The sequence below is a fragment of the Patella vulgata genome, chromosome 7 (genome assembly GCF_932274485.2).
Source record: "Patella vulgata chromosome 7, xgPatVulg1.2, whole genome shotgun sequence".
NCBI classification, from domain to species: domain Eukaryota; kingdom Metazoa; phylum Mollusca; class Gastropoda; family Patellidae; genus Patella; species Patella vulgata.
In genome coordinates, this window is record NC_065885.2 from 33,369,598 (window position 1) to 33,397,597 (window position 28,000).

General features: G+C 34.3%; 1 protein-coding gene across 2 annotated transcripts; it reads right to left on the bottom strand.

Moving 5' to 3' along the window:
• Nucleotides 1-27,983, bottom strand: LOC126827037 (solute carrier family 12 member 9). 2 transcript variants are annotated; one of them, XM_050556195.2, is made up of 11 exons: nucleotides 27,326-27,983; nucleotides 16,970-17,104; nucleotides 12,724-12,858; nucleotides 11,508-11,653; nucleotides 9,118-9,295; nucleotides 8,351-8,458; nucleotides 7,899-8,010; nucleotides 7,066-7,223; nucleotides 6,668-6,750; nucleotides 5,801-5,925; nucleotides 1-4,334 (listed from the first exon to the last, which is right to left on the bottom strand). In XM_050556195.2, the coding sequence occupies exons 1-11, from the start codon at nucleotides 27,651-27,653 to the stop codon at nucleotides 2,993-2,995; spliced, it is 2,850 nt and encodes a 949-aa protein (XP_050412152.1). In that variant the 5' UTR covers nucleotides 27,654-27,983; the 3' UTR covers nucleotides 1-2,992. The 2 variants fall into 2 exon arrangements, with proteins under 2 accessions (XP_050412152.1, XP_050412150.1); XM_050556193.1 differs by lacking the exon at nucleotides 27,326-27,983 and adding an exon at nucleotides 23,957-24,347.
• Between the last annotated feature and the right edge of the window lie 17 nt (nucleotides 27,984-28,000).

The window sequence follows — 28,000 nt, forward strand, 5'->3', positions numbered from 1 at the left end:
TATTGGAATGGTTTATTGTCCCATTAAATCGTCATCAATATTTATAATCTGTAATTAACTAATCAGGTAAATAAAAATACAATAATAAATAATGATCTCACATAAAATTTTATTAAACTGAAGCACTGAGTAATTATCTTTGTTGACCTCTTTAGTAACCTCTTATTCTTATTAATAAATATATAATTATCTATGTTTATATAAACAGGATTTAAATATAGATTTTAATCTTTAATTACGAGATATATATATAAAAGACATAGCATGCTAATATACTACAGTTTTTATATCATAAATAAAAGATAGATAATGATTACAGCTAAACTTGAAGCAAATTCTAGATCCCCTCCAGTTTAACTTCTCAGCTTAAATAATGAATGTGTTGACAAAAATATCAATTATCAATACTATTAGATCTTTCAATATGAAATCTGCAAGTTTATAATGAAAATGTTTCTAGTAAATCAGTCAAATTTGTTTATCTTGTTGAAATTATTTAAATTAAATGTTAACGGTAGCCTTTCCAATTGCTAGTTCTGGTTCTGCCTGGGATCCCAAAAACTGCAAGTTTTGATTAAGGGTGTCGTTGCAGCGGTGTCTGAAGATATTTAAAAAGTTGATTCTAGTAGCTGTCATTGTTATCTACCTATTGTTAGAATATAGAAATAAGTCTGGTGGTCTGTCTCCTTTAAGTACAACACCTGTACAGTACTATTGTTTAATAATATAAACCAGCGGCTGCCAGGCAGGATACGCCCACATTTTCGAGAGATGGATAGAGAACAAGCTTAAAAAAAAAGTGATTTTTCCTACAATCAAGGGCCATAATTCAGGAAATTACAATTCAATATGCGCAAATATCGAAAGGAACCGAGAACTTTGTGTTATAAACTTACATTTCAAGTTTCAACAAAATCAGATTAAAATTGAGACCTCTATAGGGTCCACAGTCTTGATATACCATATTTTTACGCTATTTGAGAACGAAGGGCGGCCATTTTGTCTGTCAGTTTTAGGCCGATTTTCACGAAATTTGAACTCAACCGTCTGTAGGGTTTAACGGTGATATAATAATACGTTTTTTTAAATCGGATAAAAATTATGACCTCTATAGGGTCCACAAGCCTAAAAATGCGTTTTTACGTACAATCAGGGTCCATAATTCAGGAAGTTACGGTCCGATATGCGCGAATATCAAAAGGAACCGAGATCTTTGGTTTATAAACTTACATTTCAAGTTTCAACAAAATCGGATAAAAATTGTGACCTCTACAGTGTTCACAAGCCAAAAACGTGATTTTTCGTACAATCAGGGGCCATAATCCATGAAGTTACGGTCCGATAGATGCCAATATCGAAAGGAACCGAGATCTTAGGGTGATAAACCTATATTTCAAGATTCATTGAAATCGGCTAAAAATTGTGACCTGTAGACTGTTCACAAACAATTGTGGACGGACGGACGGACAGGGGCGACGACAATATACGTCCACATGAAAATGGGGGCGTATAAAAATAAATAACCACAATGATACATAGAAAACACCAATACATCACAATACATATGGCTAGTTGCCACTATTGTCATACAAGAATAATTTAAAACTGTTTATGATAATGTAGCACCATAAGATTACATATTTTATAAATCATGACCTCAAAATTCCCAAAATTATGAAATAAGATAAATATGTAAACATTTTAATTGTTTTTTCATTTTTCCCCATTTTAAAGATCATTTATAGCTTTCAAAGGAACTGTACACTATGGTAAAGAATGATGTGGACAATAAAATGTAACAAAATCACAACATATAACTTTAGGAAATATTCAACTCAGTTTTATTTGTCAGCACTGTTTGTCATGCTTTCACTAGTTACATATCAAAACAATATAAAATCCATTTATATACACTTTTTACAGTATGTTATTTTGGTAATATTTTAATCTTTTTATAAAGATATTTGTGGTTTGATACAATGTTTTGTTTGATTTTACACACAAGTTGATTACAAGTGAAAAGTATGTACCGGTAAACCCATAAATAACTACATATTTACATTTGTAGGTCATACAAAAATATTACCTGTGTTTACAGTTACCTGACCCCCCAAAATAGGGTCAGTTGATTGGAATTTGGTTTGTTTATTTGTTCTCGGTTTTTTTCTCAGTGGGGTTTGTGTGGTAAGATTGGATGGAACTAAAAGAAGTAATAAATTAATCTTTTAATGATGTTATTTATTTCCTAGCATTTCTAGCTTAATTACTAAGTAAATACCAAAATTTCATGTGTGCAGAAAACCATGCCAAGACCGATTTATGGCACCTGGGAAATGAGAAAAAAATGTTTAGTGGTGTCAATCTGGGCTCAAAACAATAGGGCCAGTCGGGTAACCATAAACATAAGCATAGTTTCTGTCTAAAGGAGTATCATCAGTCAAGAACACATATTAATATCTTGAAAAATAAATAACTACAGATGTTATTTCTACAACGAACATCAAGATTCTCAGACATCTATATAATACAACAAAACAGATTTATTGCGGGATATATACAATAAACAGGTTAAAATTAGATATCACTTTGTTGAAGCTTAAGATCTGTTACTACACAACTTACTATAAAATATGAAATGATGAAGAAAGACATATGATAGATAAAAACCTAGTTAACATTAAAAAATATATATACAAACCTACAACAAAACACATTAATAATAAAGTGGAGTGAATATGTTTTTAATGCTATATTTGGGACTGCTGAAAATTATTAGAAATCATTAAATACCAATAGGTATCTTAGTCTATGAACTTAAACACTATGTATAAATTTCAATTCAGTTTAGCATCAAGATTTTTCAAAAAGTCATTATCGGAAATATTTGAAAATCAACGTAATTGCAACTCGGTCCTAAATGCATATTCATGACTTTGAACTTGGAAACACCATTTTCTAGAATTTCTGAATTCAGCATTAAAGAAGATTATAATTATAATGTGGTAGAGGTGACAGGATGAAGACCATGTATCATAACAGAGGGTTGAAGATTAGCTGTTAAAGCATCAAGATGGGATAGATATGTACCAAACTGTGTAGAATCTGTTGGGGGTTTAGGTAGATAGAAGAAACTCACTGCCGTGCGACTAGAGTTGGCTTGAATCAGTTCGTTGATGGATTTAATAAACTCCTCTGAAACCTCCTGAAATTCATGCATGTGAGAACCGTCAGAATCCTCCTCTAAAGACTTATTGGTTATATAGTGCTGTAGATGATCCCAAGATACGATCTGGATTTTGGCCAGAATTCGTAACTGGCGCAAAAACATCTCCAGTTTCTGTTCTTTTTGTATAGTATTGTCTGATTGGGCGTTTATGCACAGAAATACTCTCAGAGTGGTTTTGCCTCGCCATTTAGGAACCATATTTAATACACAAGCCAGTTGTAGCATAAACAGACAGGTGTTGTCAAAGAAACTGGCCGTTTCGGGTCGGAAGAGGTTAACGGGCCAGACGTCAATATAATACATCCCATCTTCTTCACTTATCTTCTGTTTGTTCAAATGGTTAAAGTTTCGACAAAGACAGACATTTTTTTGTAACTTGAGACAGTCCTGAATAAGCTTCACATATTCAAACCCTGTTAACTTCTTTGGATCATCATCTCGAATGGCGTCAAAATAAGAATCCACTTTCCTGTAACTACCATTTTCAACATCACCAAGCAATTTCCTTTTGCGTACTTTCGTTTTGACAAGACTATCAGATGGTTCAGCATTATCATAGAACCCAAGACAGACGGTATTTGGCTTCATCCCACCAATTCCCGATACTCTTACTAAATGCTGTAATCCTTCGTTAACACTTCTAGAAAGAGTTATCTCAACGAAAGCCTTAATTTTCAGATGGTCGACCAGAGATAACCAGTGAGGATATACATCCAGAATGGGATCAGATGGATAATCTTCCAATTTACCGATTTTAACATGTCCTAAGACATATAATCCACTTTTCTTTATGTCATTAATAAAGTCAATTAATTCGCATGACTGTCGAGGATTCGCCACCATGAGAAGGATTTGCGGCCTCCAGTACTTAACGTGAGCTTTACGTGAATCCAACATGAGTAAATATTTGCGTACTTGATGAAAGATGAGTGCTTGACTAATTGACCCCCAGGATGTTGGTAATGAACGGAAATGCAGAAGGATAACAAGTAGTAACATAATAACTAGAGCTATAGATGTATATACGGCACTAATAAGAAAACACATGATCATACAACCTAATAATGCTAGAACACATGTATACCATGTAAAATAACGAAATGTTGGCCTGAAAAAGAAAAGAAAAATATTTCAATGAAGTCTAAAGCACTGATGTGATATTCTTGTTCTATTATACAATATTGTGGCTGTTTCTATTGATTTATCTTAATTAAATAAAGATAGGTTGCCAGGCAACGAAACATACGCCCACAGCAGCTATATCGTCCGGGCAGTCAACAAGAGTTGTCGCATATTTTTACTTTTTTCGGTAATGAAACATTTATAATACATTAAAATCTGATTAAGAGTAACAACTCATTAAGTAATTATCAGAAAACCATTAGAATTTGTTTGGTTTTTATTAATTTCTGCCCCATGCTAACGTTTAGTATACGAAACTTTTAACATCATGGATTTAGCTGTTCAAGTCATAAAGATTCATTGAAAATCAATATACTTGTTCGTCTCAAGACCTTAAACTCTGTATCAATCTGAAGTCAATCGGATGATAACTTTAGCCTCTAGAGCGTCAAAAGATTTTTCAAAGTGATCAAAGGCCATAACTTAGGCAGTAATTATCCGAAATCGTTGAAAATCAATATGATTCTTCATCTCAAGGCCCCAAACACTGTGTATAAATTTCAAGTCAATCGGATATTAACTTTAGCCTCTAGAGTGTCCACAAGATTTTTCAAAGTGATCAAGGGCCATAACTCTGGCAGTAATTATCGGAAATCGCTGAAAATCAATAGATTTCTTTGTCTCATGACCTTAAACACTGTGTGTAAATTTAAAGTCAATCGGATTTTAACTTTAGCCTCTAGAGTGGCTACAAGATTTTTCAAAGTGATCAAGGGCCGTAACTCTGACAGTAATTATCGGAAATCGCTGAAAATCAATAGGATTCTTCGTCTCATGACCTTAAACACTGTGTGTAAATTTGAAGTCAATCAGATATTAACTTTGACCTCTAGAGCGTCCACAAGATTTTTTGAAGTGATCAAGGGCCATAACTCTGGCAGTAATTATCGAAATCGTTGAAAATCAATAGGCTTCTTCGTCTCATGACCTTAAACACTGTGTATAAATTTAAAGTCAATCGGATATTAACTTTAGCCTATAGAGCGTCCACAAGCAATTATGGACGCCGGACCGAAAGACCGCCGGAGGGACTGATGGACGGACGGGTGCGACAACAATATACGACCACATTTCAATGTGGGCGTATAATAAAACGTTTCAAAATACACTGTTTGACAGTATGTTTAAATGAACTGGTATGAAACGGTGTTTAACACTAGGCTATGAAAACAGGTGTTCGCCCACGCAATGTGCTATGAGGGATATTATGCTCGTACAGAAGAGCTACATGATACACTTAATTCGACTTCCAACTGTTAAGGGTTCTTTTATATGTATGCCATATGTGTAGGCAGACCATTTTTTTTTGTACCATCCAAATGACTACACAGTTTCTTGCCATTTTTCATTTCTAGCATCAGGTTGCTACATGATATATTTTTTATAACTCACCTAAAATTAGGAGCTGAGGCCAATTCTAAAGCGAGACAGGCTAAATTAACAGCCGCATATGACAGAAGAAAGAAAACAGAGGTAGCTGGGGCAATAGCATTTAAAGAGCCCACTAATAATACTAACTGAAAAGAGAAAAAAAATCGAAAATTAATAAATCATTCAGTTGAAATACTATTTCTATTGTGAAAATCAACAGTGAAATATATTGATCTTTATTTAGTTCTATCACTTCCAATTAATAACATAATTACCTCTATGTAAAAACCTTATCATCTCTCTCTCTCAAAGGGAATTATCCCAATATGGAGGCTTGATGGCTATATAGCTAATTTTGTAATTCATCAATTATTGGATATGGCCATATTTCTTGCATTGATAAAACCAGTGGTTGCTGGACAATAAAATATATGCCCACATATGTCACATTATAAATAAATAGCAAACTTGTTATTAAACTGTATAATAACATATGCATGCTGGCAAGATTATCTATGACATGACCAAGGGCAATAACTAAGAACTTAAAATAAATCATCTCCTTTATGTGAAGGGAAATGGCAGAGCAGGAAGTTAGCTATATCTGCAACCTCATGTTTGTATGGTCAGATCATTACTGAATCCTTGTCTCCTTGACTAAAACACTTTATCTCTCTCTCTGCCCTGGAGTAACTGGGTACCTTTAGGATAGTACAAGGTAAATTTAATGTAGCATAAAATATCTGTACAGTGTCATGAAATAATCTTTCAAGGAACCTAAGTATGATCTATGTCCAAATAAGAGATGGGGGCTAATAAAAGGCAAGACATCAAACAACTGTTCGAGTCGTATAAAAGACGTTTACATTACGTTATTGATATATTTACCTGCACAAGTGCCCAGGATATGATGACAGCCATATAAGGATTTCCTCCTTTTGATGTTTTTGTTGCTGGTTTCAAAAATATCCCTGAAAAAAAATTAAAAAATTATTTATTTAAACATCAATTAAGAACACTAAATCGTTTTCATATTTGGTAGGAGAAAACCCGAGGACCCAGAGAAAACCCACGAGGTTAGAGAGGCAACCCAACTCCTTGTCACGTTGAAGTGCAGGGTCAAAACCACAACACTTTACTCAATAACACACCTTTTCATTTATAGCGCATATGTTAGATCATTTGACCACCCAGCACTCGTATTTTACAGTTTAAGAGTAAATGTCAAATCTGCACTCCACAATAACAACACTAAGTTTTCTAGAGTTAATAAAATATCTACTTACAAAATAATTCATCAACACCCAAAGCTTCAAGAATACGTGAAGCTCCAATTAAATTACCAAGTGCTGCACTTAACGTGGCAGCAAAAATACCAATAACCACAAATGGACCCCACAGATTTATTTGTTGCAGAAATACATAATCATTTGTTAATAGAAATCTGAAAAAAAAGAGAAAAAAAATGGTTTAATTTGTAAACTGGGATCTAAAATGCTTTGGTTGGCACGATAACATTTTGACGGAATGATGAAAATATCTATCACCCATGGTTATTTTACCCAATTTTACAAGCCTACAGGATCTGATTGTGTCCTTTGTTTTTTAATAAGCCTGAATGGTACATTCAAATTCTGAGTCTTATTTTTGGCTGTCTGAATAATCAAGGCAATCAAGTATTTTGATTTGTAAAATGATCTGGAGTCTATCAATCATATTATCGGATGGCACTATAAAGAAATGGCTTTAGATCAAAAATGAAGTGGGGTAACCAACCAAAAAATTAAACACAATGGAATGAATGACTATTGTGCCAATAAACACAACCATAATCAATTAGACTGAACATGAAAAATCTCCTGATCTGGGGAATTGATTTTGTTAGACTGAACATGAGACATTACCTAATCTGGAGAACTGATTTTGTTAGACTGAACATGAGAAATCAGCTAATCTGAGAAAAGATTTTGTTAGACTGAACATGAGACATCTCCTAACTGGAGAAATGATTTTGTTAAGATTGAACATAAGAAATCTCCTAATTTGGAGAACTGATTTTGGAAAAATCTAATTGCGTGTGCTCTGTTAACTGATTGGTCATATTTTTATAAACCCTTACCTTGAACAGGATCCACCAATCAATATAGAGATAACAAGATAACTAACAAACGTAAAACCAACAGCTGCTAGAGTACCTTTAGGTATAGATTTACTTGGATCCTTTAATTCACCTAGAAAATATAATATTTAATAATCTAAGACTAAGACATAAGCAACAACCATTTTAAATTAATTTTTGCTTTTTTTCACTCAGTTATGTATAGTTTTATAATTCCCTTTACTCAACATCACTGACAGAAATGCTTGAAGCATGAACAAATCATTACCTGTGGTCTGTAATATATGTACAGCACATACAATGGACACCCACAGCATCCTGATCCGTTCACTTGATTTCATAGTACTTTTATTAGTTATTACTTACTATGTCTGTGTGTTGTGTGTGCCATGCTTTTTGTCTTTATTTATTACAATATATTTGTTGTTGGAATGAAAGTAATCAATACAAACCTGACATATTAGCACCATTTAATATACCAGTAACACTACTAAACAAGATAGCAAAAACAGTTGCAAAATTCATCTCATCTCCAGTATTATAATCTTTAGTATAACTCTCTATAAACAAAATAAAAATACATTATTTACATTCAAATGAAAACTATAAATTATTCACCCTGTTTATATATTCAACTGAATAAATTGTCACTTTAAAGAGGGATTTAAAGAGAGATTAACACACTGGAGGTCCTTGCCAGAACTTTCGCTAAGGTACAAATAAGTTTTGATTTGACAAGATTTGCCTTTTTAAAATTAGATTATATACATTTGAATATTTCAATAAATGGTCAGAAAATATTTTTTTAAAGTGGTTTTCTAGGAGTTTGACGAAGGATCCAGTGTGAACAAAGCGTTGTGTGAAGGTTCTACAATAAACCCCATACATCTGAATAATACATCAACAATCTTCAATAACCCATACCAAATGAAATGAAATGAAATGGGGTTTAACGTCCTATTGTTCTACTTCTAACCTGGGCTAATGAAGACGGGCATACGCCATACAGTGTGCTAAGGGGAAATTTTGCCCGGGCAGCGGCGCTATGGCCTACTCTTATATCGAATTCCAACTGCCAAGGGATCTTTTACGTGCACGCTAATCCATACCAACCATACAGTTTAACAGTATGTGACCCATAAAGTGACCTATCTTTGAGACCATCAACAGTATAAAAACAAGAAATGAAATCAGATTGTTAGAATATTACAATACATACCATAAAGATTATCTCTAAAAGTTTTTTCATGTAGTCCTGTATAATTACCGGTTATATTAGCTGCTTCAGATAAGTTACCAGAATAGACAATATGATTGGTTATAGGTATTTTAACGAGTATATCGTGATTGATGGCAAAAATACTAATAATAACTGATAACAAACATATCACAACAATCTGAAAATAAACAGAATTTAAAAATTAACCATTGCAAAAACCACACTAATTATTGTCACATTGCTCAAGTCATCGTGATCGCAATGCCATACCAAAAATTAAAATAAATTGGGGAGTTTGAAATCATTTAATCTAACAATGTCCTAACTATGGATATTAACTTCAAAAATAAATACTTTTTAGGTGTTTCGGACCTTTAGTTGAATCACATATTGTTTCTGTAAGTGTTTTTATTTATTTTTGTTGCGGCTTAATTGGAAACTTCTGGAAATTACTGAGGCCTTCTGATTTTTTCAGAACATGAATTACCGAGGCCTTCCGATTTTTCCCGAACATGAATAGTTCTCTCCGTTTTAAAAACAGACTAAAAATGACATATGGTGGTGTTAGCCCAAGATATTATCTTTCAGAGAACATGTTTGATAATATTTTCAACCGTTTGGCTGCCATATTGGATTTTCCACAAAACTCTCAAATCAATATTCAGGGACACTTTGATTTTGATTTTCGAAAACCTTTTTTTTGTTTTGAACCTACTCCAAAGGGCAACAATTGTTAGTGAGCCGATTTTTTAATTTCGATTTTGTTTACTTCCGGTTTCACTTTGATTTTTTTTTTTTACTTTTGACCTTGTATCTGGTGACCTAACCTTTCAATGACCCTTGACCTTTGTATATATGATGACCCTGATGTCAACTAACAGTTAATATCAAAAAGTTTGGTCAGTAGTAAATGACAGGTTTTTTCACTTTAATAATAGGTATTGGATGTAACTATACTCAATAATTCATGGTGTAACTTGATTGTTGACGTGATCTGGCCTGACGTGACGTGACATACCGAAACACAGTACTCCTTCGGAATTCTAGTTTTTCTTAAATTAATAAATAAACTTGTAGACAAGTTATCAAATATATATTGTTGGTTTGTTTGTTCCATCTGTGTTTTGTGACAAATTCCTCATGTTTGGTTTATTTAAAAAAAATGCCTTCTATTTCATTTCATTTCGAAACGTCTCACTTTTTAATTTAAATCAACATTAAACATCTTTTACTGTAAGACTAAATATTTATACCTTTGATTCCAAAATCAAACCAGAAAACTGCTTTGGATTTGGAATAAAAATTAATCCCATTTGAATAAAAATTCAATCATTATCTTATGGACCTACATGGTAATTTATTATGATGATTTCTATAAATAAGCCTGATAAATATTTATCACTACCATCTGTATTTCTCATTATATCCTTTTTATTCATAAAACTGAATTATAACAAGCTATGTCTTTATGCAAAGTTTAGATAAGAGAAATTTGTTATATCTGCTTATCTAATGTTTTGATTTACTCCAGTAGTTTAGCCTTCTTTATTCATTAAATTACATTTTAACACACACACATAAATTTTTTAAAACCATTCTAATTGATTCCTTGGCCGTTTTATATTTCTGTTTCTGATAATTATCAGGAATAATGTCAGCCCAGTACAAGTATCTCACTAAACAGTTGCTTTTTGTTCTAGACCCATCCTAATCATGCCAACATATTTATTTATTCTGAATTCTTGAACAGTAGTCATTGTTGAGTATTTCTAAGAATAAATAGAATTTTGCATTTTAGAACATTTACTAAAAGAATATACATCTGATGTAAACTAAATCTATTAGGCCACAGCAATTTAAATTTAAAGTATTGTGAAAATTTTGCTTCTTATAGCTCCTTATAATGGGGTCTGGGGGTAGAAATCATCTAAATAAATTCATTTACAGTGTGCTATGAAGGAAATTTCATCCAGAAAGCGACGCTATGGACTACTCTTACATCAATTCCTACTGTCAAGGGTTCTTTAAAGTGCTCGCCAATGTGTACACAGGACCTTGGTTTATCATCCAAACGATTCACAAGAGGGAACCAAGTCTGATAATCATGATAAACTTTCTTGTTCAACACCATGATCAGACACAGGACCTCCAAGTTAGGGATTCAACATCTTACACAATGAGTTACCATGGCTCCCAGAATCCTTCAAACTGGGCAATTCTTAGTATAAATTGCTTCAATTTAATCATAAAAGTAAACAGAAATAATCATGTTTATTTTTTAATTTGAGCATAGCTTTACAGTATAGAAACAGGAATTGGTAGAATGATACGAACAGTTTTTGTTAGGTATTGGTAATTCTGCGCACACTTACATTAAATGATAAACTTACCAAAAGAATAAATGCTGAAGTTCTTGCAAACATGGCTCCTCCTATGATACAAACAATTAAACAAAAGAAAAGAACCACAGTTGCGTAAAGATACTTCCACCAATCCGATCCATCCGGTAGACCCCCTCCCTCACTTACATAAGTACCTGCAATTATATATTAATCTTTTCAATTGTAAACACAGTATTTATAAACTATGAAAATATGCCCCAATAGCAGCTTTGTGAAGGATACTGCTCAGTCAATGAAGCAATCACTCCAGCAGGGCTAGAAATTCACGCGAATCTCTGAATCTAATTCGAGCAAGGATTCTCACAAGAGCTTACGCTGCCAATCTACATGGATTCGCGTAAAATTTTGTAAATAATAAAAAAAAAATCTCGGAGAATTGTTGAGTCCGACTATTGAATGTCAGTCAGGATGTTTTGAATCAAATTTGTATGACTTCCTTTATAGAATACTATATGTATAATAAAATATTTGTTGTGTTTTTCTTTTACAGCTTACTTCTAACTTATAATTTTGAGGAGTTTCTGGCTGGCCGTTGTCTTTTGCTTTTGTGTTTATGTTATGCAATGAATTGTATGGAAAATTCCACGATCACGACTCAACGTCTTGTAGAAGTAGAGCACCGAAAGGAATCTGTATTGTAACGGTGCAACTCCATTTACATTTGTATTCATGCATTGAATTTCAGTTACGATAAAAATTTATTTGTTTCCTAATTATTATTTTTTTAATTCCTCTTAAATAATATTTAAAAGAAACTGCTTTAGCAGGCCAACCGTGAAACAAAATAATTTTGGGTCCCACTTTATCCTTTGGAGCGATTTGATTCCGCTAGTTCGACATCATATAATGGGGTAAAATTGGGTCATTCCAATTCTATTCTGTCACGGTCAGACGCTTTTTTTTTTTTCACTTTCATTTGTGCGGACATCAACTATATTCTTTTATTATAAAACTTTGTGCAGTTAACAATTGAATGTTACTAGGTTTAGATGACAGATGAATTAACTTTGTGTAACATTAACTTGATAGGCTTCCTTGGAAATAAAAATCTCATTTCTTTTTTTTTACCTGTAGTGCATTTACATGAATTGTGGACAGGGGTAATGACAATACGCTCCCACATAATTTGTTGACATAACAAAATCAGGTTTGTTAAAAAGTATTATCATTTTGGTTTCTTTAGTTGAGAATATGTAATACATACCACCCGGTCCAAAATTCTGTAGTATTCCTTCCACAAAACCACTAATATAAAGAGCACAAGCTAGAACATTAGCAACATAAAACAAGAATCCAATACTTCCACCAAACTCTGGACCTAGAGCTCGACTTATCATGTCTTATACAAGGTTAAAGAAAACTAGATAAAATGAAAAATACTTAGTTCATCACATTTCATAGGATATCATAAAAACTACTCCTTCAATGTTTGTTTTTTTTAATTTCAAAAATAGTATCCTACATAATAACAAAGAGCTTCTTTATTCTTTATAGAATATCCAATATCTTTTAAATAATGGAAGCTACAATTTCAAATAGCACTTGATATTTTTTGCTGTGTATAATATCACAAAGGATTTGCTTTAGCAGTATTAGGCAATTATTCAGAAATATTATTGATGTGAACTTAAAGCTGATATGTGAATTAAATATGGAAAATATGGAGTAAATGTATGTATTTTTTGTAGTATTCATAAATATTATTCAGAATATGATTAACTGCATAACAAATTAACAAGAAATATTTTCTGTTGAAGCCTGTTAATATTAAAGGGAATAAAAACTTATTGAGGATATTTCCCAAAGTTGACTAACTCTAGTTACTCTGTTCTGGTCGTTTTATCAAAAATGAATGAAGTATCTTGCTGTATATTTGTTAAACTGCAGTGCAACTTAAAAGGCAAATACATCAGCCTTGCAGTAATACTCTCAAGTAGAAATCGATGAAGCACAACATTGTTTTTTCGAAAAGTTCCAGCTTGAGCCTCATGGAAGTGATGGCTAGATTTGCTTTAACAGGGTTAGATAGGACATCTAAGGCATTCCAGTGGTGTGATGATCATGATAATCCCTTGCCATCATGTGGACATGGTTATCCAGGCACTTGTCAGGCGGTCAACTATTTCATGCATTTTGTTTTTGCTTAGATTTAATAGCCAAAGAATATAACAATTTTCAGCAATAGCCCTATATTTCAAAGTGATTATACGAAGCAAATATAAATTTAACATAAGCCTTGATTCAGATAGTCGTACAGGACTAGGGCAAAGGTTTTCAATTGTTTACCCATTTGATACACTGAAATATATACTGGGTTGGTTTCATTATTTTTCACATGACTGATTTTCTATACTGTAAATTCTTTCAACATAAAATAAATTATAATAATGATGTTGAAATGTGAAAATATTTAAAATTATGCATAAACCCTCCAGAGATTTCCTTCGTGTGTTTTATAATCATGCACAGTTGATTCTCAATATTCATAAAACACATAATATAATGTAAATTACATTTGATATCAATCATAGATTATTCATGTATAAATTTTATATACTATTCAAAAAAAGTAGGGGATATTTGATTTTTAAGTGTTATTAAAGTCACCTAATGAAACTGACGAAGAAACAAATGACAAAATGAAATGAAGTTCACATTCATCGATTTATTCCAAATGATCGTTAGACTAAGTAAGGCACAGACTGACCATTATAAGGGTAAAATGATACCCGGGGTCAAACAGCAAAGTTACCACAGCATCACAACCAAGTCAGTAACGGGTAAATCCTCCTCTGTTTGCCAAACAAGCATTGATCCGACGTGGCATACTCCTAATGAAACGTCTAAGGTCATTTTGGTCCAGATTGTCCCATTCCTGTTGCAATGCAGCAGCAAGTTCTTGGACATTGGCAGGACGTTATTGACGTTGACGTAACCTCTGTCCAAGCATGTCCCAGACATGCTCGATGGGGGAGAGGTCGGGACTCAGTGCTGGCCAAGGTAATGTGGTGATGTTCTGTTGTTGGAGGTAACCTGTAACGATCCTGGCCCTGTGACATCTTGCGTTGTCATCCTGGAAGATGAAACGGCGGCCATGACGTCGTGCAAACGGCACAACATGGACTGCCAAGATGTTGTCCCGGTAGTACTGGCCTGTAACACGCCCTGCAACAACATGTAAAGCCGTTCTTCCAGCAACAGTGATGCCTCCCCACACCATAACAGAACCACCCCCAAATCGATCATGTCTGATGACGTTAACGTCTTGGAAGCGCTCGTTTCGACGACGCCACACCCTCCTACGTCTGTCCAAAAAATCAACAGTGAACCTTGACTCATCTGAAAACATCACATTGCTCCAGCGTCGATTATCCCAGTGTTGACGATCCCTACACCAACGACGTCTTGCCTGAATGTGATGATCTCTCAAACAAGGGATCACGCGAGGACGTCGGGCGCGAAGGTGACCCCTATGCAGTCGATTCCGAATCGTCTGGCCACTCACTCTCACACCAGTGTCTGTTTGAAGACGAGCGCTGATCTGATTTGCTGTGATGACACGATTTCTCAAGGCCAAGGTACGGATAAATCGATCCTGGGCTTGAGTTGTCGCCCTTGGTCGACCTGAGCTTGGTCTGTCCTGTACAGATTGTGTATCACGGTATCTGGACCATAGCCTGCTTATGACAGACTGAGAAACATTCATCGTCCGCGCCACAACCGCCTGTGTTGTGCCGATCTGTAGCATGCCAAGGGCACGTAACCTTTCATTTTGGGTAAGCCGACGCATATCAAAATTTGTTTTCTGGTCACTAAAACAATTAAACTGATGTTTCCACCCTGGAATTCAATGCCACAATGACTGTAACATTCAAAGTCAGAGTCGTGCAAAACTTGGGTTGGACCCCCATGATGATCCCAAGCATCACCTGCATTCCATGCGGTAGCTATTGGTGCGTTTGGGCGTCACATGTAACTGGAAATGTTTCTTCTGTTAGGTTCTATAGTGACTTTTTTCGTAGTCATTTGCATATTTTAGTATTATGCCCCCAAAATCAAATATCCCCTACTTTTTTTGAATAGTATAATAAAACAGATATGCAAAACACAATTATTCTATGTAGCCAATATCTAGTGTAGATTATTAAAACTATGTACATGTAGGTATATTATTGATTTATTGATCTTGATACCTATCTATGTCATCACTGTCAATAATATTAATAACCACATCGTTCACCATAATGTCAAATTCCACATTATGTCAACACATCAATTATTGCAGGAAAAGAAAGCTCCTTCATATCATAACTTTTTTATTGATCACTCACATATCAAGCTGTGTTAAAAAGGGGGTGGAGTGGGGATGGTGGGCGAATGGTCTAACGTGCACGCTTTAGATCATGATGTCTGTCATTAGGTCAGGTGGTGTAGTTTCGATCCTACATTACAATTGTACTTGACAAGGAGTAGATTCACCTGCCTAACCTTGTGGGTTTTTTTGTTCTTGTGATTCCCTTCCATTGTTAAATTCCATTGTTAGTCCATAAATGACCCAGTTTGTGTTGAGTGGACATAAATAAACCCCATTTCTCTCTCTCTGTCTGCTATATACAAATCACCTTTTAATGTCATTATAATTATACATAAACGTATGTGTGAATTTTCCAAATAAATTTATAATACATGTAGTATATGATGTTCTCTAGAAAGGGTATGCACACACTGCATGCTAGACATTATCACTAGGTAAATACTGACTGAACGATGGTTTTAATGGTGTTTTTAAACGTAAAGATATACATGTATTTGTATCATATTGTACCGTGATAATCACGTAAACGTGCAATGAATAAAACTGGTTACCCAACTATGTTTGAAAGTAATTGGTCTATATCTTCCTATTTTGGCATTTGAGCTGTCCATGCTTACATATATAGTGACTTTTATAAACAGACAACCTGTGAAATATGGGAGACCTCTCTTGAACATACATTATGCAAGAGCTAAATCTGCCTATTGTTATATAATGTTATATAAACTATTAATTAGACATTATTAACACAACAAGACCATAATCAACTCTCGATGGCATCAGATACTCAAGATTTTAACTAGATTAGAACAGTTCGCCATTTAAAAATGGGAAAGCGAGTCTTAGACTCAAATATACCAGTGCCCTGGTTACCACTATGCACACATCTTGTCAAAACTAAACACAGTGATAATTTGGCGCAGAATGAAGTAATTTGAATGGAAATTTCAATATTTTCTTATCGTCTATTTTTGAATTATTATAGCAAGAATTACCTACTCTTTATTAAACTCTTAACTAATGCATCATTAATTAACAACTATCAACATTCACAAACTGTGAGGGTTGTATTAGTAGCACTTTTAATATCTACATTAAATCTCTTTTACAATTGTGATCTAATAAGAAAGGATACAGTATGCCCCACCGCCTTCCACAGCACCATTTGTAGATATAGCACATATTGATAAAACTGTTAATACCAGTATAATATATGCAATAAGTAGTTGAGCTATAGCTTCTAAAATACCAGCTTGTCCTACCACAAAACCTGAAAAATACCAAAATTATATTACATAATTTTTCCATATATTTTAATTGAGATCTAAATACGCAACAATCAAATAGAAACCATATCTATATTATCAGGAAAAATATATTTGTAGTCAAAAACATCTTGTTTAAGTGCAGCTTTTTTTTACAATCCACAATGCTACAATTATGTAGTACGTGCGCAACTTAAAAAAAACTGATCAGTATTATATTAAAGATTTGATGATATATTTGGATTAAAGGATATTGAAACATTTTAATCAGAAGAAAACTACCCCATGAGTAAGATTTAGATTACCCTTGTTTATCGCTTGATTGAGGCAGAATCCATTTTTACCTTGCATTTGTCGTTAGTCGCTGTTGCTTTAACATTATTATCGAAGCCTAAGTAAATTCCTGGGTTATAATCTGACAAATTCTTAATCGCAGTCTTTGAGATATTTAATTCTCTCAATGTTCTCACAACCCTTAGTCATTAGATCAACACATAAGAAGCTCCATACATTACTCGACGATTGGGACACCCTAACATTTTGCTTTGTGCCGCCCGCCCCATTGTGTGTTTTTTTAAAGGAATTAAGTAATTTTCTAGTAAGACTGGTTGTCTCTACTTGCCATATGTACCAAAATTGCCATAATTTTATTGGAAATAACTACCCAATAAATACTTTTGTGGGAATGAACTTGAAGACAATTGTCAGTATAAATTCAACAAACCAATTCTTCCTACTCCGACAAAGTTAAAATTTAACGGTAAAGGGCTTTTCATAATTAGTCAGTGGTTGGACATTTTCTGAGCACTGATAAGTCACATGATAGTAAACACCTGCCCAACTTTAATTGCCAATTAGAGGTCAAACCAATTTGAACAAACTATTACAATTGTGTTTCTTATTTCTTTATGAGTAAAATAATGAAAAAACTACTTGTTTGTTCTTCCCAAAGGCTTTCCATTCCACATTTTTATGTTTTGAAATTTAAAACCCAAAAATTGTTCACAGGACTCTAGTGAACATTTATTTATCAAGATTGGAAAGGACTAAAAAATTTATGCTTATTCATCAAAATTTTATTACAGTGTAATTACAGCGTTTAAGGTTTGATTTTTATTTTGACAACGTCTCATAAAATTTTGTACAATCTTCGGATCATGTAAGAACATCAACAATGAAATGATCAATACAATGACCTAACACAATAAGGTCCTTGCTCTGTTAAATACAAATTATCTTATAACGATTAAATTATCTTATCATAAACATTGACTTACTAAATTTAAACATTTGAAAACTATCATAGAACTATTATCTGTTATCCGAGTCATTGAACAGAAATGTTTCCGTATCAGGACAAATAAATCTAATTTGATATGCTTTATCAAATATGCGGAAGCTTTTAGTTTAAAAAATTTCCATATTGTAAATGCAGAATTAAGACACTTCTTTTTCCTTTTTTTTATAACTAGTATGAAAATAATATGTCAGTTTCTCACCTACACACATGAAATAGAGAATTAAATTAAATATTTTCAAAACATACTGGTGCCAGGAAATGAATATACGCCCACCAGCAGCTTTCTGACAGGTGGCTTTCAAGTTTTAAGGGTCAGAGGCAATAACTACACATAAAATAGATGGGTAAGGCAGAATTTTCGATAGCTTTCTTCAAAATGATCATCAAAACAACCCTACCAATATTCCTCCTTGTGAAAACCTGACCTAAAGATCTTTTGTAAGGTTTGAAGATAGGGACATTTACACTGAGTTGCTGCGGCCTACTCTTAATTCAAATTCCAAATGTCAAGGGTTATTTTTTATGTACACAGGACTATGGTTTTTCGTAGCATCCAAACGACTAGACACTGTACTTGCCAGGCACTCCGTCCTACACCGACTGACAAGGGGAACTGTACTGAAAAATTCTGGGGAACTTTCTCGACCAACAGTGGGATTGAACCCCGGATTTTCTGATTAGTGTTAGTGAGCTAGTGCTTTACTCACTGAGCCACAAGGCTTATTTATTACGGAACCAACAGCAGTTTGTATCTAGATTTGAAATAACATTGTAATTTGTATCCCCTTTAGTTTTAAAGTTGTCCAACTACCCATGCATTACAATATGAATACGATCAGGTTTTCCAGTGAAGTAACAAAACAAATATATTATGCAAAATGACCTTCAATTCTGTTTTAAAAATTCATTCAATTTTCTGAAGATACTGTAATCTGACAATAAAGACATAAACTATGTAGCAGCTACATTTAATCAACCGAAAATGTACAAACGCAAAGTGACATTAATATATGCTGAAGTAGCTTTATAAAGTGATCTAAAAATATCTAGTTCAAATACGCATTAAGATAAGTTCTAATCAAGATAATGCTGAATGTGGGAGATATAATTACCGGTATGACCATGTACAAGAGATAGATAGAAATGGGTTAAACGTCCACTTGACACAAATCAGGTCATTTCAGGACTAACACCTGATTTAGTTTTATTTCAATAATTCGCTTGCGCATTGGGGTCTTTAGCAGTGGGAGGAAACCAGAGAAAACACACAAGGTTTGACAGGCAACCCTACTCCTTGTCAAGTACAACTGGGGAATCGAAACCACACCAGTTGACTCAATGACAGGCCTTCAAATACAGCACGCACATGCTAACCATTTGGCCATCCACCCCCCACCCCCCTGTAGAAGAGGCCCTAGTGCCTTAATCACCCATCAGTGATACCTCTGACCTGCTCAGATAAAGAGCTTACAGTTCTCGCTATTATAGTTTAAAAATAGATAATGAAAATATGAGTGAAGTTATGAATGCTTGAAGATTTGAGATTGATATCCAAAGCCATAAATTGCCCGATTGACAATTCATATTCTCTTTTGTCATACCGGTACATGTATATCATTGCCACAATAATAAAGACGCCAGTTTCAGTCCTTCAATCAGCAGTTTCCGTGAGTGGGCAGCCATACTAACGTCTAATCCACTCAATAATTCAGACATCCAATAATCTAGAGGGTTGATTATGGGCTTGTTATGTGTATAAATATCTAAATAATAATTTATATAACATTTGAAGATAGAAAACAGATCTGCAATAGGCAGATTTAGCTTTTACATAAAACCTCTTTCATAAAGAACTTTATTTCATGCAACATTTCAAGACTCTTCACTCTTCGGAGTACCTTTTTCAACCAAAGCATAAAATAAAGTCCTGAGTAGAAAATTCACAAGGCGGTGTTATTCTGAACATTAAGCCTACCAAATTTCGCAGACATGCATCAATCAGTTTACAGGAAGAAGTCGAAAACAACTAATTGTTTATGCTGGATCGATGACGGACCAGAAGTGACAATATAAATCACTTTGGGTGGATGGGCTATTGGGCTTATAAAACTCATAAATGTAAATAACAGTTGAGGATTGGTCTCAATTTACAAATTATATATGACATTTAGACAACCAAGAGAAACAGCACTGAGGTCCTATGCAGTGAATAATATAACATTAGTTATTGTAGTGAATATGAGTATGACCCTACGGCCTAAATACGGGTAATGAAAAATGTGTAATAAAGACTAGCACATCCACCAAATGTTGTTTTATGTTCTTCATTTCCCTTTCATATATCAAATGTAAATTCAAACAGGAACATCTATTTTTAATTCACATAAAATATTCAATAATATGAAGTTAATGTTTAAGGAAATCAAACTTCAATGTACAATTAAAACAGCTGGGCTGATTTGTGACTAATCATGCATGATAAGCCAATAATTTGTTGAGTGAATAGAATCATTGAATCGAGGTAATCAAAAGTTTCAACTATGGTACGTGACTGGTTGAATTAGTATCATTCAGTTGGTCGCCCGACTTTTAACAATCCCATGACAAGTAAAAAAATTTGATTTTGAATTAAAAACAAATAGAATACAAAGCCATTTGGATGGGAGCCAAAACTGGCACCGTTGGTACTGAGAAACAAGTAGAATGTAGACATAGTAAAATTATAGTCTGCATACCATGGATGACAAAATGCAATTTCGATCTACTCGTAAATAATAGATCTTCATTCATCAAATTTTGTAGCTATTCACATGTACTTCATAGTTAAAAGTACAACATACTAACATTTTTTTCAAATAGTGTGCACCCATGCAAATTTTAAAGGAGCTAAATCGCTAATATTTGGGACCTAGAAATTGACACAAATAGGTAGCAACGCATATAAAAATGTAATATGAATGTATAGGAACTGATTTACATTCAATCGTTTCCATTTTACTATAATTTTAAATCAGTTCTGTGTGGCGAAATACGCCACAAGTCTCAATCGAATAGTAATCTCTAGCGTCCGGTTATTCCAGTCTACAACGAAAGTATTTATTGTGCATGCTCTCCAGATAAGAATATGTGGTCACCGTTTGACATGACTGGTGGAATTTGTCTAACCTCATTCTTCGAGTCCCTTGTTACAAATTGGGTTGAAACGCACTATGGTACACGATTCGTGTACCAATGGTTAAATGTTTATTTTGTCTTAAATATTATATATCTTTACCCGATAAGATCACAGTATCAATGTGGATTTAAATCGACAAATTATTTGTGTTTTCAATTTCGAAGAATTTAGTTGATATTGAGTTAGATGACTTAGCTACTTTAAGATGGCATATTTTTGGATTTCACAAACACGCATTCCAGGCAACCAAATGAATGTACTGAATACATGTCACATACGTACAACTTCAAAGTAGCTCTGTTTATAAAAAAAAGTTAAATGCTACTTTGCTCAAATATTTCGGACATGTACTGTGCGATTTCCAAATGTCTGACAAGGAATATGCCCAATCGGACATCAAGATATGGTGAATAATATCCAAAATTCATCTCAGTTATTATTGATAGGCAGGATTGATTAGTTAATTATAACATCAACCCTTTTATGGTGTTAAACACCTACATTAATTGATTAACTACTTAATCTGCCTTGATTGACTTTCTTAATCTACGTAATTTCCTTTATTTCTCAATCCTGAAAACATTTTGTGGTTTCTCCTTTGTTGGAAAATTTAATTCTTTATATGTCGGTAGACGAGATTAATTATGAGTGAGTAGTCAAAGATTAGTCAATAAACTTTTAAGCTAACTTTTAACAGTCATTCAGTTCACGATCTTAGTAGGCCTAAATACATGTAGTACAAGCAGTAATTTTGATAATCCTGTAAATATACAAGCTCAATAATTATTTACAACACAATAATTTTTTATCTGTAACCATTTCCGGGTCCCCTTGTAGGAATTGACCATTTGTTCCCACCTGGCACCCAATTTTATCAAGTTTTTATGAGTCTGCCATTTCAAAGCGAAAATGCAATTAGAAAAATAGGTCAACCAATTCAATCAAAATCCAACGTAGCAGGGCATTATTTTTGACGGGCGTTTGCGTGCTCGCGCCCGTCTGCGCCTGTAATCTTGAAAACACAAGCGCAGGTTATAGCTCCTGCTAAAAATTCAGACAATTTCGACAGTTTTATCAAGAAAGTCGAGCTTGAAAAGTTAAATAAAACATTATTGTATCCGAAAATCGTGAAGGGTAGTTTTGTTATGGTATCGAGATATTTGGGTTGAAGATTATTAGCTCGGTTGTCAAGTCTCTCCATGACGTTTGCATTCACGATAGATTATTATTTATTAGTGATAGTATTACATTAGTAATAAACGATTGATCGTTTTTAAATTAAATGCTTTCCGTGTTACGGCGTTAGTTTTGTAAGAGTTTTTGAATGTGAAATTTGAATAAATATAACGTTATGAATTTCTGTTGTGGTCATATATAATATCAGAAAGCGTCTGGATAATCACCTTATAAATACATTCCTTTCCCGCCTTTGGCATTGAACCAGAGATTTACTCGAACGTCCAAGGTAGTGTTTTCTGTTGTAAGCATAAGACCGGTAAATCGAGTACTTGACAACAAAAATATGGCATGTTCAATGAGCGTATTCGTCTGCTAGAATTTGGATACAATCAATAGAAATAAAAAAAGCTCTTGCGAGCAAATTTGCGGGTGCGTTTTTATGTGCTCCCAGAAATTTAAGTGCAAGAGCTTTTGGTGACTCCTGCATGTTTTACAGAAATGATGCCCTGACGTAGCATGATGTAAAGACACTGAGTTGGGTAAAAAATGTAAAAAAAAGAAATATGGATATTAATTAATGCTCTAAACATTAATTTTTCAATATGTACGTCAAAATTGTCAGACTTTGAATATTGATGCCTAACTCTCATTGCTATGATGCCCAATAATAAAAAATATTTCCAAATGAAATATACTGATAATTATACTACCACAATCAGGGCCTGACCACAATATTCATGTAACATAGCCTACTTAATTTTTTCCCATTGATCGTAACTAAATAAACCGTCATGTTGTTATATAACAATTTCAAAGTGCAATAAAAAAATAGACTGGAAATGGAAACTACAAGCGGACATCACATTTGGCATTGTAGAGTGCAAAATAGATTAGTCACTACATGCCTGTCTGTAATTAGTCTACTGATCTTTTTCTGGCTGATTGACATGCCTGGATAATCGTTTATTTTATACAGAATAATGGAACTACAGAAAGGTAGAACAAGAAATCTAATTTAGTAACTTGTGAGGCAACTCAACGATTACTTTAAGTAACAGGGCCTGGATTATTCAGTCTAGCTCTCGAGGTGATCGAGGACCACTCTACCACTCCACTGGCCACATCAATATTAAATCTATAGTATAACTTACTATAATAAGAAAGCTTATATTTATTATAATAAAAAAATATTATCATCATTACCTCCTCGCAAAAATAATAGAGTACTGAACATGGATAATGCAATCGGACAAAATACACCAGAGAATGTTCCCAATGTTCTCCGGGCTCCTGATTCATTTTGACGGCTTTTGTCCCCTGCTGCTGTACTCAAACTTCGCGGGACTCGAAAAGTCAGTGGTTGTGTCCGACCTGCAAGACTCTGTCTATGTATTCCTAATCCTTGGTGATTTTCCTGTGCAGAATCGCTGCTTTCAGCTCCTGGAGTCGAAGACCCATAGTCATAATGATCTTCGATTTCGTCACCTAAAATCGGACGTCTGTCTTCTGACATGTTCGGTACTGATTGTAACTGTTCCATACATGAAACTTAGCCTAGTATTGAAATCAGTGCAATTTGTTTTCGTCTGTTCAGCTGAACCGGAAAGCACATGACATGAATCATCGCTCTGTTCATGCGTATTTCTGGAGAAATTCGGGCGTTCATATTGAGGTAAAATTCGGGTGGATTAGATTTGATTATTTTTAAAACATAACTGTTAATTTTTTTTTAGAAAAGCACGGTAAAGATAGGTTCCCAGAAAAATATTTATCGGGTGGTTTTTCCAATAATGATATGGTAATTTTGGTATATATGGAAAGTAGAGATACCCAATCTTACTAGAAAAATACAGGATTCCCTTAAAAACATTCATTGAGCGTTTACAGGACAAAAATGTCAGGGTTCACCTAATCGACATCCCGACAATTAGGAATATCTGCACGCGTGACGTCATAGGTTGCACGCGGAGATTGAGCGCTTGATGTAGGCCCCTAGACATGTTGATAAACTTCATGAAGAGTTAGACGTACAACACTTTCTGAGATAAAAATCACGAAAAAAGACGCCGGTAGTGGATAATCCGAGAATTTAATTAGGATTTGATATTTGTTATAAATAGTCGGCGATTAAAGACAACATCGTCTTGTGTATGCAATGAATTCTCCTCCGACTTCGCACCCGTAAGTCAGGTGACACAAACATGACCTCTTTTGATCGATTTTTTATAGCAAGGATATTCCTTGACAATTACAATGTTTTGAGAAGGAATTGAAGCAAATTTATGATAAATTAATTAATTTGAATATGTTTTTAGGCCAAATATATCATCAAATCACTAAGTGTGTACGCGGGAATGTATCTAGCGTCGGTATTTTATTATAGATTAATAGATAAAAATGGGTTGACCCCCCCCCCCCCCAATACTACATTATCATCATGTCACGAACTGGAGAATACGGGGTAGGTTATACCTAAAATTTATATTGCTATTTTGGTTGTTTATTTTCCAATAATTAAATAATTTAGATTAATAAGCAAAAATGGTAAATGATTCTTAAAGGTTACAAAATATGTCACCAACTGGTTCGATATACACAAAACAATTATATTATACGGTTATACAAAAAATCTATATTGCTATTTAGGTGGTTCAAATTTTATCTATTTATAACCAAACCATAATTGAAAACCTTAAACACATAAAGCTAAGTAATCAATAGTGCGCCTATGTCATCTATTTAGATAACTTTAACCTGCATGAGTTGAGAAAATAGTATGAATAAACCTGCCACTCCCTATTAACATAACAACGGGTATTTTTACATGCGAATTATGGGGCTACACGGCTGTGGATATTTGTTTCGTTATTCAATACCTACAATCCATTATTAATTTAATATACCCCAATTTTTTTTTTAAAATTGAAAGAAATGTTGCTTTGACTGCTCCTCGTCAGCCGATGTGTTCCCAGATCATAACCGTATGTTACATCCGAGCGTCAAGCTAAAAGAGTCATATATTTAATTTTGATTCGCATTTTTCCATGACCAAGGCTGACCTTAAAAATATCTTTGTTTCGCCTAACGCGACCGACTAACTAAAACCACCCCCGACTTAAATTATTTTATTGCACTTTTCCGCGATCTTTTTATTTTATTTTGTGTGTCAACCTGAAATATATCACGAGAGTTATTTCCCTTTACTATGGCTATAGTTTGATTCATTATTGAAACTGGTTGATCAAGACGAAAGCGTTATAGGTGTCGCTTCTCAACAAAATGGTTGCAGACGAAAGCACGTCTATTCCCACGAAATGATTCTGCCTCTATGTCTGTGGGGCGTCGTTTTAAAAATGACGAAGATATTTTCAATATCCGTTTTCGAGAAAAATGAAGGCACAACCCGCACGATCGTTAAAAACGTGTTGAAGGGGTTTCACACTTAGAGTTCGTGGCAAATCGTGTGCGAGTCTCGGAGTCGTGCATCACGAAAAATCCCGATGTCATACTCATTGATTTGTTTGACAATAAAAGAAGACGAATGTTTCCCCCCCCCCCCAGAAAATTATCAAGCTGTCAAATTAGCTCTTTAAAAAAAAATCTGAAAAAAAACCCCGACCTACCGACCCTTCTCCTCGATTGTGGGTCGGGTTTGGCGAAACAAAGATATTTTTAAGGTCAGCCCAAAAAGTATTGTATAGAATACTCATAACTTCCAAGCGCAGTTTCATTTTCTGATGTGGGAGGGGTGGGAGGGAAGGAGGGAAGGAAGGGATTGGGCGAATGGTTAGCGTGGGCGCTGTATCATACGTTCTGTCATTGAGTCAACTGGCGGTGTGTCGATTCCCCGGTTGTACGTGACAAGGCGTAGAGTCGCCTGTCCAGCCTCGTGGGTTTTCTCCGGTTTCCCTCCCACATCAGCTAAAGACCCCTATACGCGCAAGCGAATTATTGAAATAAAACTGACCATATGTTAGTCCCGAAATGACCTAGTTTCTGTCGATTGGGCATTAAACCCCAGTTCTCATCTATAAGCCTGTACTATTCAGACCAATACAACATGGATTATCCATGCAAGCTCCGTTTCTTGTCGCAACATATTGCTACTTTCATTTCCCGCGTTTCATCTTGGTTAATTCCGTTTTAATTTCCAGTCTGTTTTGTTAATAGACGACGAATTTCAACTTTCCACTTCAATTAACCTCTCCCCCCTAAAAGAGAAAAACTGAGAACGAATAGCTCTAGGATAGGCTTACCAATACAATTTATGCCAAGGTGAATAGAAACGCCCTTTACAGATTGTTTGTTGTTTTTGTTTTGTTATATAATCGTAAATTCGTGAAAAATGATACGGTAAAAGTAATAATTTAGTAACACTATTCATTTGGAACGGGGCACATACATTGTAATTATTACAACTGTCACAATAATAATACAGAACAAAAATCTGTTTACTCCTCAAATTAGGTGTTCGGAAGAAAATATCATAATCATTAAAAGATTCGAAATCAAGTATACGTGAGTAGACAATTTTCTACAAAATAAAAATATCCAATAGAGAAAATTACTCACCCGTACGAAGAAATAAATTATTTCCAAATTGGCTGAGGGCAACAGGTGCGAATACTCCCGCAAAAGCACCTAATCTTCGCTTGAAGTCTTGAGATGTGTTTGTTTCAGGGTCATACGATTTGGCCAATGTTCCACAGAATATGGACATCAGGCGTCTTAGCCATTTTTCATGTGGCAACAGTGGCAGGTTTTCATTTGAATTTGCTTTCTGAAGCTCGACACTCTCTAGCTGAATACAACTATCACTTTTTGATACTCTAGCAGAAGAGATGGCTGATGACGGCATCGATTCCCGTCTGATGGAGCAAAAACTACTGTATCGATTCATTGTTACTCGGTAATCAAATAAAGCTTTCTGGCAAATCACTTCCAAATTCACTTCACTTTTAAACGGCGTTTGCAAATTGTACAACAAACAACCTTATCAAACTGCTTGAAGTACAATTTCCCTCGATCGACATAAACACTGCAAATACCAGCACGATAAGCCAACTAAATTATTCCACGCTAAAAAGTATCGTCTGCATTCACGTTTTCAAGTAGTTGTTTTCACAAGCGCGAGAGCAGCTAGTCACTAGCTCTCACGTTGGGCTAAGGTCTTATTTCATGTAAATATCTCCCTTTTCATAAATAAAACGAAGCAAATCTCACACCTGAAATTTTTATGAATCAGTT